Raw genomic sequence first — 14081 nt, 5'->3', positions numbered from 1 at the left:
TTTCCCAGATCCTAAAAGTTTAATTTTGAATTTAAGTGGAGCATGTTACAGAGTGTAAAGAACGGAGATGCATCAAAAGTTCAAAGAACTGACTCTATTAAAATGTAAAGAAATAAATACAAAGTTTCATACAAAAGTATTATAAGGGAAATCAAGAACCAGACCAATTCAGAGGTTTCTGAGACTGCAACAATTCCTGTATAGTCACATAGTCAACAAATGGAGCCATGAACAAGGTGCACTTGACCATGTATTTGTATATACTTTAGTAAGAAGCTTTTTGAGATATTTACACTAGTGTTTATCCATGGAAAGGGGATAGTAATTCAGGAGCCTCTGGGGACATGAGGACCTGTAAACTTTCAGTCTTACACAAACTTGCAGAAATTAAAATCCTCTTTCCTCAAACTCCTGTTGCCATGAATGACTCCATTCATTTCAGCAAGTTTTGATAGAACACAAAGGAATTACAACATGTGCAAGTAATAAAGCTTTCTGCTCAATAATGTTAACTCTTCTCTCCCTAAACTTTAGCATATGTGATGGCATCATTTTATATGTAGAGAAAGGGTGGGGTTAACCTATTGACTTTGGTTGTATGTAGATTTATATTGGCATGAAACATTCAGCAGAGGGAGAGGTTTCAGTATCCTTTCCAAATGGTATTGCTGTTTCCTATTCTCCATTCCCATGCTCTTTCCAGAAAAGCTTTATTTCTATTCGTCCTCCTTCATTTCATCTTCCAGTTCTGTCTTTCCATCTTTTTGCTCTTTGTGGTTTATTTTTGATGCTGCTCTGTGCTCCTGTTCTGCAGCTCTGTGGGACCTCTTTCTGTTCAGGCTCTGCTGTGGTAATGTTAATGATACTGAGTTCCAATAAAAATATTCCTTCAGCAAGCTGGGTTTGTCACAGCTCCTGTAACTCACTTTAGCACAAATGCCTTAGACTTGGCAGCGATAGCAGAATAGTTAATTGAACATCTTAGTGATAGAAAAAATAGAAATTGAAAAGTATATATATTTTGGATTACTCAAATGCATGAAAAATGTAAACAATACAGATGAGTGCCTTATGCAGAGTGTATAATGTACCTATGATTGAATCAGATTCATTTTAACCTCGGTAATGTTTTTCTGTGCCAGTTCTTCTTTTGCTGTTCTTTCTCCACTGCCCTTCTGTATTGGATTTCTTCAATCTCTTTCTCTTTTTTCTTTGAGGTCTGATGCCAACCTGATAATTGTGAACTTGACAAGCTTTAAAAGAAACTCCTGTCTCTTAATTAAATAGACCTTACTTTCTTGCTAAAGAGGGAAGTCTGCAGCACATGCTTTTATGAAAAGAAATAAACACAGATTATACTGACAATACCAATAGGGCTCCTAAATCACAAAATGGCAATGTCCACAATTTTATTGCATCCACAAATGTCAGTTAGCCTTGGCAATGAAACTGAATGACTTTCTGCAAAGCATAGGCTACTTGATTCAGCTCAACCCCAACTTTGTTATTGGCAGCAGTTAATACATGGAACAATGTTAAAATACATGGAACAACGTTAACTGAAATACAGATACTTAATTCTTAGTGACCATTCTGAACTGACAACATGGCCTGTACGGTGGCACGGTAATTGTGACAAGATAAATTCTTGTGAGAGTGTAAGACAAATTTCTGGAGCTGTATTTTCTTATCAGGCCCTAGTAACAGATAACAATGCATGTAAAAGACACTTCAGTATTCCTTCACAATTGGACTGCAAATACGAATGGCTGTGGTGTGGGTCCTTTTAACTAACCAAAAGCTCCTGTTTTTGTGTTTGTTTTTTTTTTTTTATAATTTTTTTTGGAACTGATACAAATTAAATTGCATATGCAAGAAAAGCAGCAGCATGTGCCTGTACTTCTGCATTTGTAATTGCATTATGAACTCATTCCAAAATGTACTAAATGGACCAAGAACTTGGTCAGTTAATGAGCACAATGATTTTTCTCTTTAAAGACCTGGTACTATGCAGTCTCTTGTTTCTTACATTTCAGAAAGCAACATCTTATAATCTGCGTCTTATTTCCTGTATACAGCACTTCTGCCTAATAATTCTTGATTTTTAAATTTTGTTTGTTTGTTTTTGATTATAGGATGGTCGTTTGCGAGTAAATGATCAGCTTGTTGCAGTAAATGGGGAGTCACTTCTGGGCAAGTCAAATCACGAGGCCATGGAGACACTGAGGCGCTCCATGTCCATGGAGGGGAACATTCGTGGGAGGATCCAGCTAGTAGTTCTTCGGAGACTAGAGGCACAAACAGAGGTGAAGCAATAAATGTATCATTAAATAAATGACTTTGTGGTCTTGGTGTTTTTGCATAGAGGAGATGACCACTAAATTCTTGGTCACAGAGAGCACATCCTGGCAGAATGAATTCCTGTTTTCACGGAGTCAGGATTCACACAGTGCTTCTGCTTGATGTCTCCCGAGTTGCTCTTCCTGTTGAGGCCAGGCTAAAAGTTGCCTCTTATCTTAATTTGCTATTTTGACAAGTTTTAGAACAAAAGAAAATGTGATCCAAAGAAGGATTAGTTAGGATTAATGAGTTGGTGTAGTTTTGACTATGTTACCTCCTCGGGGCAACAGTTCAGATACAGATGATTTTAATTTTTCTGATTCCATTTGTTATCATAATCTCTGCTCTTAATGTGACTTGGATTTTGCTTCACTCTTGCCTTTTCATTTTCATTAGCATTTTTATTCACTCCCCATGTTTGTGTTTATGATTATACTTTTTTTTCTCTCTCACATGTGTGCATGTGCACATACATGCCCTTTCTCCATCTTTTTGTATACACAGATGTGAGTATATATATACTGGCTGCCCAAACTACTCATCCCAGTTTTAATTTTGACACTTGAGTAAATATTTTAATAGGTTTTCAACATCTGTGTGTTCCTTAGAATAAAAATACATACAAATCGAATTATGGTATGAAAAGTTGTAAAAAATCTCATCACAGAATTCTAAGGGATGATTTTAAGCTTTTTATTTAATAAGCATTGCCAAAACATTTTAAAATGTTGAGAATAATCCATTTTTAAGTTTATTCAGATAAAATATAGATGGGGAGGGCCAAGAGGCTTGTAGTACAATTAACTTTTAACGTTTTCCTGATAACGGATCTATCTGATTTACTACCATTATTGATTGAGAATTATATTTAGAAGAATGCTACTGACTGAACATTATGGTCTTTGTTGGGAGGATGTTTTGCATTGAGGGATGGGCTCTGTCAATTTTACTGGGAAAAATGAAAAACATTCATTAGTAATTCTAGAACATTTTATAGGAAAACGCTTATTTGCTTTCCTTTTCTATGTGGCAGCATTACATTATAAGGAGGAGTTTAAAAGTACATGTTGCATTTATTATGCATTCTTGCAATGTAAGAAGATAGCTCACCTTCAAATAAAGCATGATCTTGCAAGTTTTCTTCATTTAGTAAAAAACAAATTTTTTAAAAAATAAGAATTGCAACACAATTCCAAGCAAAAATCAGACTGACCTAATAAGGCTACTTTTTATAGTTAAGCGTATTGCTTTGTATGTTGTCCAGATGTATGACAAAGGTAAATAATCTCGACTCACCCTATGAAGGACAGATGATGAGGACTTGATTGAATCAAATTCATTTTAGACAGAAATTAATTTTTATAGGCCAGTCTTCAGGTTCAATTGTAATTCCATTTGAGTCTGGACACTGTAGCAGAAACGGGTTGTTACCCAGTCTTTCCCCAAAACAGCTTCCTGAGTACTGCATCTCAGCTTGGTAGAAGCAGAATATGTTTAGAAATGCATTATTGTTTTTATTGGTCAGGACACTAATGGAGGTCTTCCGTGACAGATATGTTTTATAAGCTGAATACTCTAATTAGGCTGGTTACTGATCAGTTGTTGGGATACTGATTGTGTCGTTTATCAAAGAGCTGGAAAAGCGGATTTGTTGTTGTTAATTTAATGCTCCCTATCCCACTGAGTACAAGTCTTCAGTGTAGTAGTACTTTGGCTGCTGCAAGGCGTAATTTAGCTGGCAGTACACGTGAGAAAGAAGTAAACGTGGACCTTGCAACATAAGAAATCTTAAGTAAACTAAAGAATTTCCAGTAGGGAGAAGGAACATAATTGTCAGTGTGCAGCGGGTGTGTTTCTGTACAAAGCCTTTTCAAAGGGCTCATGCTGTGCTAAAAGGGAGGGGAGAATGTTGTGTGTGCTGCCTGTCCACTGAGACCAGATTTGTAGCCGTATTGTCACCATGAGCATCCCAATATTGCTTTGTGTTTTGAGCTGAGGTGCATATTTTGCTGACTTGATTTTTGTGTTTAATTCAGGAGCTTGTAAGGCAGGTTGCAAGTGATTTAGTGCACACCTTTCTTATGCAGTGGTTTGCAGGCAATCACTTGCCAAAGCATTGGCCATCTTATTTCATTGAACAACTAAATGGTATGGGTTAGATCCATGCATTTCTTCTGTAGATGTGACTATGTAATGTAAGGAATTATACTTACTGTAACATTTGCTGGCATGATGAACAAAAGCCAAAACCAAAACAGACATAAAATACAGAAACTTTAAAGGTTATTCTGAAAACTAGCCATAACATTCTTCTGTGTGAGTTTTCAGTTTTCACTGAATACCAAGTACAGAAACGTCTTTTTGGGTCTGTCCCAGTTGTAGAAACTGTGATTATTTTTTTCTTTTGAACAACTGCTCAGGAGAATAAATTAGGCGATATGGCATGTGTTGGGGGGGGATGTCTCAAAAGAAAAGCTGACTAGAGGTGTGACAGGAGTTTGTTTAGCTGCTAGCCAGAAGACCTGCATTTGGGAGTTTGGTGTAACTCCTTCCTTGCAAAACTGCTCTAGTGTGTGATCATCGGAACATATGTACTCGATCTCTGAGAGAAGGGAACCAGCTGGCTGGCAGAAAAATACCATTGGCATTGCCCGTGTTCTTGTGTTGACAATGTCACAAGCTGCCCTCCCAGATGGAGAATTTGAATGAAGCCAGTTGTGGGTCATAAAGAAAACACTCTTCATTTTTGTGCATCACTCAGAGATTGTTGGTGCCTAGAGATTGTCTGATTTCATGACCAGCAACAACAGTCATTTTGAAGATGTCTTTTACATTTCATATTTGCAAGTAAGCAATGTACATCGAACACGTTATGCTGTTTTTGCGTTGTCCATAGTCTGATCTTCTGCATTGTTGAACATTTAATTTTTTTAATACAACATGTGGTTCTGTTTTTTCCTTAGGACCGCCTGGACCAGGGGGCTTTTAAAAAATCAGCATTTGATGGGAGTCACAACTTTGCAGCTGTTTCCCGACGCAATGATACTATTCTTCAGCAATTTGTAACGTGCAGTCCTCAGGAAAGAATACAAGGTGGTCTCTCATATTTTTCTGTATGCTAAAAGAAAGTTATTGTGTTTTGTATTTTTTTTTTTTTTCCTTGAAATACAAAGCTGCTAGAAAAGCAGTTAATTAGACTAAGTGCACACTTTGAGTCATGAAGATCCAGAGAGGGTGGGAGAGCTGACTCAGAAGTTGTGAATTAGATTCCTGGCACAAATTCCAGTTTAAGTAACAGTTTCTAGCTCGCTGCCCCAACACGTAAGGTTGGATAAAAAACAAATGATGAGTGCAAAATGTATGTTGTCAAAATGTTTATTTTATATATATCTTTAATGAGTACAAAGATTTTTTTATTGAATGCTTAGATTTAAGTCCCATGTTTTTATAAGCTAAATTAATTTATACAAATTGTTAAATTCATAAAGTACATGTGCTACTTTTAGACTAAAAGGTAAAATTTGTTCAAAGGTTAGAAATACTCCCTTAATTTACAAATTGGAATTACACTAATTAATTTATTTTTAAAAAAGGCAGGATTGTACATTGTGAAAAGAAAACCTACAGGTACGAGCAAATGTAAGCATATAAGAGCATTAAAGATCGTTTATTTTCCTGTCTTTTTTCATTTCTGATGGCAGACTGTACTATCTGTCCAATTTGTACCTGGCTCAGCAAGGTTTAGATACTACAGATTTAGACTCCAACATTGTAAGAACAGATCTTCTTTAGATCTACATTATGTTTCTCTTGTTGGAGTTAATACTGATTCAGTAGTTAAAGGAAAATAGTGTTATCCTTAGAGCTAGCCTGCCCTGTAGAGTTAACAATTGCCAGAGGATCACAAGATAGTAAACACCTTTAAAGCCATTTGTTAAAAACATATTCACAATTGCTTTGGAGTGATTGATGCAAGTGAATTGCAATGGGTAACCTGTCACTTAAACGAAGTTTAAAACAAAATTTGTGCAAGAGTTGTACTTTCAAATGAGGATTTTCCAACTGTGCTCTGAAAATAAGGATGATTAGTTTGTAGCACATTCATAAATCAATGTTTTCAATAAACATATTTTAGTTAAATAATAACGGTAAGAAAGCGTTATAGCAAACAGGAGATTTATTTTAACGGTCGATGGTGATTGGTTTGCCCAAAGACTCTGAGAACTGCTATTCTGAAGAATTTTAGGAACACTCAGTGCATTTCTGTATGTATACTTTTAAGTTTTTCTTTCAGTATGTGATATTTATAGCATAAGACCTTACTTTACCTGTCAAGCAATGGAAAACATAAATGCACATATGACTGTGCATATTTTTTGTGGAAGCTAAAAAGAAATGGATAGGAACAGAATACTGAGCATTCAGAGTTCAACCTTATTTTTAGTTTTTCAGTCAATAATGATAATTTTTAAAAGAGGAAACTGTGAACAAGACGATCTGTAGATTTGATTTATGGTTATATTTTCCTCAGTAGAAGTTAAGTGAATTTAACAGGTAGAGATAGCAGTCTACAAGTTACTTTGAAAAGCTGAGGAAAAAGGAGAAAAAAATGTGATGGCCTCAGAGGAGTGAGTGTGGGATGGAGTAAGGATGCTCTGGAGTGCTGTTGAGGGCTATCATTGGGGTGGGTTGGCATGGCCGGGGCTTCTGAGCCATGGCCTGGGAGCAGTTTGTAACTGGAGTCAAGGGACAATACACAACAAAGGTTGTTGTAGTGCTACTGGGAACCTACTGGAAGTATCATTGTTCTGAAATCTCTATTAAAGATTTGGCATATAATCAGTAAATTTATTGTGGTCTTGATGGAGAACTGTACAGACACTTTGAGCTGAAAAGTTGTCAAAGGTTGCTGGCAATAGGATTCTGATCTGAAATGCTCTTGACGAAAGACACCTTGGCCTTATAGTACTCCTTCCTATTGTAGACATATTTCTCAGATTTTGAATTCATACTATTAATTACTGTAGAGCTAATCTTTCTGCTTTCCATATCAGCCTGTTATTTATTTCAAGTCATTGGTTCTTTTTTTTTTTTCATTGTTTTTTATAAAAGACCTTAATCCTTTAAGGCATCCATAAAGGCAAAGCACTATGCTTATGCCCAACCATCATTTAACTGAGCTGTGAACTTCAGATTCTACATCTGTTAAGGAAATGAATCTCAGACAGGGTGAATTTCTTATACAAGCAAGAGCAGGCCCCAGTTGGGCATTCTCACAGTGTACTGACCAGACTTTGGAGGTGGAGGTCCGATTGGTACAACATCACAAATAACAATGAAAGGTAGAAGAGCTTTTTAATGTAATACTAGATCTAATGCAACAATTTAATGACACAAGTTGTATTAGGTTTAATAAAATGTCACTTTCTTAATTAATGTTTTCCAATAAATTATTTCTAGTATCATTCACTGCTCCTACCAATAAAACTCATATAAAAGCTCAGCAAAAACACACTGAAGCTTGGCTTGCTAATACTGTTGTCTGTTTTAAGAGCCTTTTTTATTATACATGAGCAAGAAAAACTAATGTCTAGGGAAAAGTGGTTATAGCCAAAACATTACATTCTGTCTTGCCTGTGGATATTTAAATAAAGGGGGAGGGGGTACTGATCTAATATTGAAATGTCAGTGTTTGTTCTATTTTTGCATGAATAATACTTGCTGCCTTCAGGTCCTCACTTCATTTGCTGCCAAGCTGTTGCAGTTTCAGTGGTTGGGTGTGTGGATTTTTTTTTTTCTCCTGAGAAAGCCTCTTTGAGAAACGATACTTCAGTGCCAGGAGCATTACATTTCTGGTGCTGAAAGATTACTGGAATGTGTTTCATTAGAGGTTCTTATATATTTCTTATAACCCTTTATTATATACGGTTGTAGAGGAAATGCTGTCATCTCTATAGTTAAGTAGTAGAATAATCGTAAAATATCTCTACTACCAGTGGCTATCAAGTCCTTGTGGTTGTACAAGCATCTGTGTTTTTATACTTGTCATAATGTCAAGTTAGAAAATTAAAAATTTACATTTGAAAGTAATTTTTAGATTTTGTTTGTGAACATTACGTGTATCTTACAAATACTTACTTCCCTGAAATGCTTAATGTCTGAAAATTTGGTGCATTTTGTTAATAGTTTGGCTGTTCCTCTGACCACTTTGTATCTATTAAGATCTTTTCCTGAGGTCTTGAACGTGGGGGCGTTTTAGTTTAAGTTCTATCTTTTTTTTTTGCTCATGTACTAATTTTGCTGGGAGTTAGTCTGCTGTCATCACTCCTGATTCCCTCAGGAAGTCTGATGTTTTTCTGTATGTTCTTATCTACTGCAAGAAAAATGCCAGTGGTAACCAGTCACCAAACACTGTTTGTGAAGAGACATATCAGTTGCTGTGAATCAAAGTTAATAAAACAATATACTCAATACTGTCTCCAACCCTGGCCATTGCAGGCTGCTCAGAGAAAAGAGTAAGACAACAGGGGAGGGTGTAGTATCATCATGCGTATGTTTTCTGCTTTGGGTGGTCAGTGCCTTAAGAACTTCCTAAATCAGAAGTTCTGTCTGACTGTGATTTTGATACCTCCCTGACTTTTAGTCCGTTTATTTAACATTTTCTTTTAATTTGGTTTCCAAAACATTGTAATGGCAATGAGATCCATGATTTCATTGCACGGGAAAAACTGCTGCCTTGTGTTTGTCCTGGATATGCTACTTGAGAGTTACACTGGGTGCCATGCTGTGTGTGACATGGTCAGTGAGATTCCTTTTCATAGCACATAGTTTTTATGATTTCATAGACTCCTTTATATCCCTTTTTATTGCTTGTTATTCTAAATTAAATATTTCCACTTCATGTTCCTTGTAGGAATGTTTTTACATATTCTAACTATCCTTGCTACCTTTTCAGTAAGTTTCTGAATTATACTACATCCTCTTTCAGAAAGCAAGAATGAAAGAATGAAACTTCAGATGTTATTTAAAAACTAGGCATGCCATTTACTTGCAGGATGAGGTGGAGTGTTTGGACTTATTCTTAAGGCTGTGAATGTTTCTTTGCCTTTTACTTCCCTAAGCATATATTCAAAGAATGATCCAGCCCACTTCTGAGGTATTGTTCCTGAGTGGCAATCGCTAATGTAATAGCCTTTGTGTATGTGTCAAGAGTTTTCTCCTACTCCCATGTGTATCACTTTGCAGTCACTGACATGAATTTCACCTGCATTTTATTTCCTACTTGCTTAATATACTGCAGTGCTTTTGCAGAGCTTTGTAGTTTGCTTATTTTGGGCAAGTCTAAATAATTTTACATGGGTACATTTTTTCATCTTCTGATTTGCTTCATCTTTTAAATCATTTAATTACCTTGTACAGTTCGAGTTTCCCTTTGTTAAATATTCTTTTTACTTTGAGAACTTGCCATTTATTCCTCATGTTTCCTGTCCTTAAATTGCAACCAGAAAAAAATATTTAATTGCAACTATTCAGTGTGCATGTATGTTGGGTAGCATATCCGTTTTCTGTGTCAGGCTGGCAATCCTTTTTTTTTTTTAATATCCCGTTGGAACTTTTCATCTCATCCGCTCACCCTCCCTTTATTCTGATGATGATGTTCTCACTTTTCCTGACAAAGGTTTTGAACTATTCCATAGCATTCTGATCCTGAACAGGTTATCCAGCCAATAGGAATTTGCTGTTTTGTAGGATCCTTGAGCTAATAGCATAGTTTTGTTTGTTTTATTTGACTGGTTTGATTCTAGGGAACAACTTCAGTGCACTTACGTAATAAATATAATCTGTTGTTGTCTAGCTTAATTCCCTCCCTCTAAACCATTTTCCTCTCAAATCACATTAGTACTTTCAGATAGGATTGTGCAAAAAAATCTAGCAACATATACAATGAACAAAACAGGTTGTGAACATACAATGTGTAGGTATTGTTAAATCACTTATCTGCCACTGAAGACTAAGAATGAAGTATCCAAAATTTCACAGAAAAGAAGGAGGGTTGAAGACATGTTCTATGTTAAAAAAAAAAAAAACGTAGGGACTCCTTATAAGATCTGACCTGTTATACTGCAAGGCGTGAATTTACAAGACAATAATGAACTGGTTATAGCAAGCACAGCACTCATATTAAATACCTCAGGTATGTAAGTGTTGTTGCTTAGCAAACCACTGAGTGGTTTAATTGAGTAGTTTATGTTTTTCTTGGTTGGAAGTAATTTTCTGGTGTGAACTGAATGTCTTTTCTAGAGGTAAGGAAGGAATTGCCTTAATACCAGGAAAATGAGGATTGTAATTCAGAAAGACCCTCCTTCTTGTCTTGTCAGGAGATAACAGAAATTTTTCTTCTCTCTTCTATACATGAGGGATGGTAAATACTCCCCATCAAAGGAAATGAAATCAAGAACCTGGAAATAGTGAGGGTGCAGATATACAGTAGAAGTGAAAATTCACTCAAATGAAGTAAAGCAATGCACTCAACTTCACTATAAGCACGAAGTTTCCCTGTATTTGTCTTTAATTATGCATATGCAAATCTGAAAATCAGCTCTTCAGGAAATCTCAAGGGATATATTTTCTGCTTGGTATGATTTTAATTCTAGTTTAGTTAGTTTAGGGATTTGAATAATTTGTGAGTCATTTCAGAATTGCTTAAGGCCTTCCAGTCCAGTCATTGATCAATGAACTGTTGTTAAGTACTTGTTTCTGTGCTTTTTATTTTATTATTTTTTTTTAACACAGACACCCTTTCTTTTTAATTTCAGAGTTGCCAGTGTCTGATCATGGCAGTGGTGAAAATGAAACCCCTCCACCTCTACCACCACATCCCACGGAGGATTTGCTGAACGAAGATTATAATCATAGGTTGGACTTTGTCTATTCTTAATATTTACAGCCCTAATTGATTGTGATAATAGTTCTAATTGATTTCAAAATCACTCGTTATTTTGTAAAATTTTTACCACCATTTTAATAGTCATCTGATCCTTTAATATATATTGATGTTATTCTAGTATTCAGCGCTTTATTCATTTTGGTTGTTCATAAGCTGCGTTATGCCTCCTCTTGAAAATACGTGGGGTTGCAATACCTTGCATGTGTTCAGTAAGACAAAAATAATCCCAAAACATAATCAAAATTTAAAGAAAAAAAGTCAATTAAAAATTATACCAATGGATGCTATACATAGATGCAGTGCCTGAAGTCTCTTAAAGTTTTAAAAGTCCTAGCCAAATTCACTTTGTAGAAAACGAAATCTTGTTATATGGCATGTCAGCCAAAGAAGTTCTTGAGCTTTGAAAATGAAGTTTCAGTAAGTGTGAACATTGAAAAGTGTAAGTGAAAAAGTTACCAATGGACACTTCACAAGTTATAAACGAGTTGGGTAGATTTTTTCAGATAAATGCTACTTTGTCTAATAGTATGGAATTCTCTCAGGTAGCACTGGTTACAAATCAAAACGTTTATTTCAGCCTATCATACTTTTAATACCTAGTATGGAAAATTCAGCATTGAACACTTCACTCATTTTGTGTATGTTCACATTTGTAATAGTCACGTGACTATTTTATTTAAATGAAATGAGGAGAGTATACTTTTCAACTAAAAACATAGGTATACTTCTGTGCTTGTGTGTATGGATGTGATTAAAAACTAGCCTTTAAATGACCAACTGCAAGTAGAATCAAAGAGTACATATATGGGTACATATATTTTATTATGGATGCCTTGAATTATTCTTTTTTATAATAACAGACAGTAATTTTACTATAGTAATTACATACTTTCTGCTCTCGCAGGTGTGTAGGTATGTCATGGTAAACAAACAAAATTCTATATAGATTAATGGAAATTTGTACTGAATTTGCAACTACAGTTGTTTGCTAGAATCAGTTGCCAATTTTTCAACAAGATGGGAGTGAAAACATTCCCTTAAATGATAATGATGTACTAAAATGATAATGTATTTACAGGTCTTTCCTCCCACCTTGACTTTTTTTTTCCCGGTGTTGTATTGGTGTTCCATTCAGAACAAAAGTTCCAAAATTGAATTCCTGTGGAAAGCCATGCAGATTTCACAGAAAATTCATTTTAGTAGGAAAAAAAAAAATGGAGGAAATGTTTTGACACTGAAAAATCTGTTGTTATTGTATAGTTCAGAAATAAATCTTTTTAATTTAATCTTTGTTTTCAGAGAAAAGAAAATTGTTTCTTATTGAAAAATGATGTGGAATTTTTCTGATGCATTTCAGTGAGGTGTTTTGACTCCTCAAAGATTAAAGCTATGTTGATTTTCAATCAGGTAGAATTTTTAAATGTTTATATATTTGCCTAACTTGATATAAAATCAAATAAGTAAAAACAAAACCCACGCATTATACTTTAGGATTCTACAGAGTTTTATGGCAGTCTCCATAAAACCTCCAGCATCTGCAGAAGAGGTGGGTAGCTGTATGCTTCTAAAACAGCTTTAGATAGTGGAAGAAGTAGAATTGAAAGAGGTACATGGGTGACATCTTTTCCAGCTTTTTGTAACATGTTATTTGAAAATGTAATGGTTAAATGGAACTAGCAAAACACATACACACAAATCCCTAGCAAGTACTTGTATGTTTCTCCTTTCTTCTGCTAAATGAAATATGAATTGTGTAAAAGCAGCAAATATCACTAAGCATTTACATTTGTATTTGCATCTGCTATGAAGAACAAGTGACTAGAGGTGCTAAGTCTCAGAAATGAAACGTGAGGATCAATGATTGATTTTAAAATGCATGGCTGCAAGCAATTGGAGGAAGAAAAACATATATATTGCATGTTTTAATTAGATTGCTTGTGATTTGAGCTGGTGCCTAAATATTTTACTTTTTTTTTTTTTTTTTTCTTTTTCCTGCAGCCCTATCACAAATTCTGCAATGTATTTAACAGATCAGCACATCAACTTCAGATCTTTGACACCAGCCAAGCAGTCTGAATCAATTAATCTGAAAGCCTCAAAAAGCATGGATCTGGGTAAGAAGGGGTGGGGTGACATACAGGTCAGCTTTTTAGCCTCAGCACATCTGCACCATCTCTGTTTCTTGCTTTTGTTTCTTAAACGCAAACATCAGGGAGCATCAGGGAGTAAGTTCTGCAGAGGATCTGCAGTGACGGGGACAATGGTCTGTCTCCTGTAGCATCTAATTGCAAGTACCATTTCTATTAAACTGAATAAAGGTTTATTTCTTTTTTCTTAAGGAACATTCTATCCATTGTATTGAAATCTTAGCTGCAGAAAGGAGGGAGCTTTTGTAAAACAGAAAGAATTGTTGTACAAGTTTTGTGTGTCTAAAAATATAGCAAAACAGCAATAACAGAAGTCATTTTCATATAGAATATAAATGATTACAAAACTGCAGTGGACAAAGGCTAACTTTCCTAAGACAAGCTGTATATGTCTTCATTGACAATGACAAATACACGTGACAAAAATCAAAGCGTTGCAGAAAATCTTTACAAATGCTTGAAGAGTGGTAAGGTTATGGTCCCCTCTACCCATCAAAGCTGTGGAGAAAATCCTGCAGGGTGGACAAAACAGAAAGTAAATGGTTCTTTCAATACTGGTAAAACATTGGTGAGTGAAAGATTGAAGGGTTATTGCAGTTGAAAAGTGAGTCATGTTTTGATGGTAGTTCAAGGAAAAGTTCATGAGA

The 14081-nt window shown here is 35.4% G+C and overlaps 1 protein-coding gene across 5 annotated transcripts in view; it reads left to right on the top strand.

The window, feature by feature from the left end:
• Positions 1–14081, top strand: part of PARD3B (par-3 family cell polarity regulator beta) — a 397678-nt gene that overhangs the window by 201310 nt on the left and 182287 nt on the right. For all 5 annotated transcript variants that reach the window (XR_014618549.1, XM_084288820.1, XM_084288819.1 and 2 more), the window contains 4 exons: positions 2136–2306; positions 5304–5433; positions 11157–11256; positions 13286–13401. Coding sequence is in view for 4 of the 5 variants with exons in the window: in XM_084288820.1 (XP_084144946.1) it covers positions 2136–2306; positions 5304–5433; positions 11157–11256; positions 13286–13401 (517 nt within the window). In the remaining variant the exon portion in view is untranslated. The remainder of the gene's footprint in view (positions 1–2135; positions 2307–5303; positions 5434–11156; positions 11257–13285; positions 13402–14081) is intronic.

This window comes from Netta rufina, assembly GCF_964035555.1.
Source record: "Netta rufina genome assembly, chromosome: 6".
Classification (NCBI taxonomy): domain Eukaryota; kingdom Metazoa; phylum Chordata; class Aves; order Anseriformes; family Anatidae; genus Netta; species Netta rufina.
Note: the sequence above shows the minus strand (reverse complement) of the source record. Positions and strands in the feature narration are given on the sequence as shown.